This window comes from Drosophila nasuta, chromosome X (assembly GCF_023558535.2).
Source record: "Drosophila nasuta strain 15112-1781.00 chromosome X, ASM2355853v1, whole genome shotgun sequence".
Taxonomy (NCBI): domain Eukaryota; kingdom Metazoa; phylum Arthropoda; class Insecta; order Diptera; family Drosophilidae; genus Drosophila; species Drosophila nasuta.
This window is the reverse complement of record NC_083459.1, coordinates 12,659,067-12,664,523: the sequence shown is the minus strand read 5'-3', so window position 1 is coordinate 12,664,523 and position 5,457 is coordinate 12,659,067. Positions and strand designations below refer to the sequence as shown.

At 35.1% G+C, this 5,457-nt stretch overlaps 1 protein-coding gene across 1 annotated transcript; it reads right to left on the bottom strand.

Annotated features, from left to right (window-relative positions):
• Positions 1-4,616: 4,616 nt before the first annotated feature.
• Positions 4,617-5,256, bottom strand: LOC132796691 (uncharacterized). The gene is made up of 2 exons (XM_060807945.1): positions 5,167-5,256; positions 4,617-5,113 (listed from the first exon to the last, which is right to left on the bottom strand). The coding sequence occupies exons 1-2, from the start codon at positions 5,185-5,187 to the stop codon at positions 4,685-4,687; spliced, it is 450 nt and encodes a 149-aa protein (XP_060663928.1). The 5' UTR covers positions 5,188-5,256; the 3' UTR covers positions 4,617-4,684.
• Between the last annotated feature and the right edge of the window lie 201 nt (positions 5,257-5,457).

Here is a 5,457-nt window from a genome sequence, read left to right as displayed (position 1 = left end):
AAAAATGATTTCACTTTTTTTTAATTTTGTACTATATCATTTTTATGTAAATATGTTGGAAAAACTATTGAATACTATTTAATTTTAGTATTAACTATGTATTTATTATTGAAAGTAAATATTTTATTATATACTTATAATAGTGTGAGTTTTCAATAACTTTTTTAAATGTATTTTATGTTTCTTTTGAAGTAAATATTTTATTGTAAATATAAGGTGTTATAAACTTTTTAAATTTACCTTTATTTTCTTAAGTAAATATTTGACTGAAAATAATTCGATTTTTGATTAATTTTTGTAAAATTTCATTTTTTTTTTTTGTTAATTTTTTTTTATTCATATAGTATGAGACCAACTTAAATAACCATGGATTTACAACAAAAATTCTGCAAAAAAAACGAAATTCCTATAAAGGATTCGACTATAACAATTTTAATATTAAATATTGGTTTCTTAGCTTATTAGTAAAACTTTAAGAGTATTTTTTATTTGAAATAAGATTTGTATATATATAATATTTAAATTATATACAATATTTTGATATTATTAGTATACACCAATTAAAGTATTCATCATTTTATATCTGCAATTTAAGTCGTCGAATAAAAATTAAGTATTTAATTAAGATTTACATTCGTTCATTGTGTATAATAAATTATAATAAATTAAGTAATAAAATAGCAACATTTGCATTTCCAAGATTCAAAATTCTTCTTTTGTTCGTTATTACAATAAATTAAGTAATAAAATTACAACATTTCCACTTCCCCGATTAAAAATTCTTCTTTTAATAAACAAGAAATAAATTCATGATTTTTCAATCTCGTTTATTTGTTTGCTCAACAAATGGAAACTAATTCGTGTGCGCAACTGAATGTTTCCATCAATGAGATGAGCATTTAGGCTAATTAGTTGATCGTATTTTTCCCACGCCCACGCAACGTGCAGATCGACTCAGAGTTGAAGTCGAAAGACAAGCGACAAGAGGCATGAGACAAAAGCGAACAAAAAACGAAGTCACACTTGTCTGACTCAGTGCTCAGCAGTGTTCAGTGTTCAGTGCTCAGCTCTCTCGGGGAGCATGGGACGTCTGATCGAAATGATCTATGGACCGAGGCGCAGAGCGTCATGCTGTGGTGCAGTGCGGTGCGGTGTGGTGTGGTTTGGGTCCACCAAATTTGGCAGTGCCAAAGCCACAAGGGGAGCAGAAATCAATGCACGCTACTTGCGCCCAAAAGGTATTGAAAGCCCCATAACGAAAAGCACTCACTGCAGCTCAGGAGACACACAGAGACTGCGACTGCGACTGCGACTGAGACTGAGAAAATGAGAGCCACAATAAAACTCATAAATCAAATAAGACAAAAGACTCGAGGCGAACGCAGGGCTCTGTCTCTGCTTCAGTTTCTGTCTTCGTCTTCATCCCAAGCACAGGACCAGGACATGTCTGTTCGACCACGAAAACGAAAGCTAAACTCGTTGCCATGGCGTGCGTTCAAGCGAGAGGAGGAGGAGGAGAAGGCATGAGGTTGGGCCAGACGGACGGACAATCGCACTGGCAACGCAATATTGAGCACGACTGCGAACAATGGGAGCAAATAACTGGCAGGCATTCGGCAGAAGCCGAAGATGGAGATGAAAACTGCGGCTGCTGCAACTGCAACTGAGGCAGAGACTGAGACTGAAACCGAAACTGCAACAGCGAGTGCGAATGCGAATGCGAATGCGACTCAAGGCACTGAGAGATGCCAGTCGAAGCTGAAGTAGAAGTAGAAGGAAAACCCAGAGACCGAAGACTGAAGACTTACAACTTTAGACCGACCTCCGACCACCGAAGCAGCCGCAGGAATAGTCTGTGATTTTCAAGGTAAGACAAACTCAACAGCAACAGCAACAGTAACAGCAACAGAAACAACAATAACTGCAACGTCTAGTAAATGTGTCGAATGGATGACATAACGCACTTTTAATACGCTTCAAAGCAAAACAAATAAAATAAGAGAAATCATTTATTTAAATATAAAAAGTATGAAATATAAACATGACAGCGAGTGCTGCTTTTTTTTTATATCTACTATAAATTAAGAAAAGTTATTTAACAAATACTTGAGTATGGCAAAAAAAATGAGTCACTCTGGTATATTTTGTATGGTATATGGTATATTTTCAATATAGTACTACACCGAAATACCAAATATAGTCTGTGGTAGTTTAGTTTGGATTATTTTTTGAAGATGGTTTCATTGAAAACTTTATCAATATACCAAATATAGCCTTTGGTATATTAATTTGGTATATTTTAAAGAAGTTATATAAAATTATACCGATATACCAAATATGGCCTTCAATGTATTAATTTGGTATATTTTTAAAATACGGGTTTTGTAGAAAATTATACCAAATAAATTCTTCAATATACCGAATATGGAATATTTGATTTGAAATTTATACCGATATACCAAATTAAGTTTTTAATATATACAATTGGTATATTTCTAAATTATGGTTTTGTTGAAAACTATACCGATATATTAATTTTGTACAAATATACTAATTTATATACCAAATATAACCTTCGGTGCATTAAATGTTAATTAAAAAACTCAATTTATACTTTATTTCAAATATTGTAAATTTCATAATTCATTTAAGTAAATAATTGCTCATTAAATGCAATTAATTTTTATTGAATATCGGACAAGAGCTTTGAAAATTTCGAGTTGCTCGAAGTTGAAGTGCAGCGAGTGGAGATTGAAAAGCCGCAGCAGTCACCAAAATGATGCACAAGTGTCGCCAGTTGCACACAGCTGAGGCAATGGGGCAACTGGAGCGAGAGAAAGAGAGGCAGAGCGAGAGAGCGAGAGAGAGGGAGACACAAGATGAATTTCCAGCGTATTGCGTTGTTATTTTGGTCATGAGATCGTCCTCATAGTCAGCATTGCTGTTGCAGATGTTGTTGTTGTTGTTGTTGTTGTTGCTGTTGTTGTTGTTGTCGTCATCAGCGTCAGGCGGAGAGTCGCGCAAATATCTTAAAGCAGAACCTATCCAACTAGATATTTTTTGGGCGCTTCGTTACACAAAATCACGAAGCGAATCGTGCACGACTATTTTGCGTGAGTTGAGCGCATGATCAGCTGCAGCTCCAACTGCAGCAGCAGCAGCCGCTTCAACCAGCAACTAGCAACCAGCAACCAGCAACCAGCAACATCAACAGCAGCGATGCGCCTTGGGCTCGCTGTTGCTGTTGCTGATGTTGCAGCTGCTAAGGTTCAAGTCGATCGCATTTTTATTAGCCCAAAACTGAAACTAAATAAAAGAAACAAGAAATACAAAAAAAAAACTCTCTTTAGTCGACAATATCAATTTCAATTTCAGTCGCTGACCAATGCGGTGATTGGCACACGTCAACAACCACAGCAAGTGCAACAGCAACACCAACACCAACAGCAACAGCAACAACTCTTCAAAGAGTCGAAAGTCACACGCTCTGACAAATTCCATTGCTGATCAGTCAAGTTGTTGCTGCTGCTGCTGTTGCTGTTGCTGTTGCAGCCAGAAGGTGGCAACTGTTTGCAAGTTTAACATAGCACGAAAAACTAATTTAAATTTAAATGTTAAATTCACGTAGCAAAATGCGAATTCACAGACTCGACTCGACTCGACTCAAGTCGAGTCAAGTTGAGTTGAGTCGAGACATGTGTGAGACTTGTTTGTTGTTGTTTTTGTTGTTGTTGTGTCTGCGCTGTTGTGTGTGCTGTGTGTGTTGTGTGTGTGTGTTATTGCTGACACTTGAACGCTTCAAAGGTTATCGCTGGCAATTAGCATGCCAACAGCAATAGCAACAGCAACAGCATCAACTGCAACAGCAGCAACGACAGCGACAGCGACAACAAACGAATTGACCCCAAACAACTTGTGTGCTCACGCCAACAACAATTGTTGTGCCACACGCCCCCACACACACTCACACACACACACACATTAACGCTCTTACATACTTTCACACCCACTAATAAGATACAACAACGTTTAGCATATAAATATATATATAATATTATATAAGTAAAGCAACTTCTTGCTCATACATTTTACAACAACAACAATCTGCTAAAATCAAGAACAAAACCTTAAATCAATAATATTTTATATCAAAATTGAACCAATATTAAATCAAGATCAAAATTCTACAAAAACTTTAAATTTAACTAGCTGCAAAAATACCAGAATCAAGAAAGAAAGCTACAGTGGAGAGTGCTCGAATTTGAAATACCCGTTGCCCATTTTAAATAAGAGTCAAATAGTACAGTATTATTCTCTAAATATACCATATTAATATACCCCAAAAATACTAAAAAATACCGAAGGAAATTTGCACATCCAAGATTTTAAATTCTTGTTTTAAGAAACAAGAACAAAATTCTTGAATTTGAGAGATTTTACATCTTAAAAAAGAAGGTAGTTTTAATCTTAAAACAAAAATTAGAGCATGAAATCTGAAATCATGAAAAATTCTTCTTATTTCAAAATTTATTTTAACTCAAAATTTGTAATCTACTTTTCAATCAAGATTTGTTAATTATATTTATACTTATAACTCTAGTAGGAATAGACTGTTTTCTTATTTTTGGTAGAAATTGTATTATTTCTTCCAATTATATATTTTCTTTTTTCGAAATGCCTTCAATTAAAGAATGGAGTTGAATTTTAATACCTCTATACTTCTTTTTCTTCTCTGCCTCTTTCCCTCCCTCTGATCCATTTTCTGCTCCCTTCTACTACTATATTCCTCTGCTCCTCCTTCTATGCCTTCCTCTGCTTTAAACTCTGCCTTTTCCTTCCTCCCATCTGGCTGGACATTTATATTCTTTGACTGCAAATTGGCGACTCCTTCCTTTGGCATCTTCAGTCTTTTGGCATAGTAGCGACACAATTCGTCGGTCAGGAAGCACTTTTTGCAGAATTTGTCCCTTCGAGTGATCGATGCCAATGTGGAGACGTCTTCATGACTGTCTGAGGCATGCGCCTTCTTGTAGGCTATGAGAAATCTGACATCGTTGAAGTATGGGTTCAAATACGATAAAGAATGCGTTGATGCAGAATTGTTCTTTGAATTCTATTCGAGGACAATGTGTTCACATTGATTACAATTAAAGTTAGGAAACTTACGGTAGAAGAACGCTTTGACATTGCAAATCTAACTAAATTAAAAAGACAACAACTCTTATCAACTTATTAAATAATTGACAAGTGAAACAAGGATAAAGAGATGTCAACAGATGTTTACCATACTCAACAGAAACTATCACTCTTGACACAACAAAATCTGGTAACATTAGCATGTAAATTTACAGATAAGATATTTATAATCTGAAACAAATTTGTATGTATTGTTTTACTGCTGAGGAGATCTATGGGATGATACAATTCTTACGATTCATCAGTAATCAGTTGCTTCTC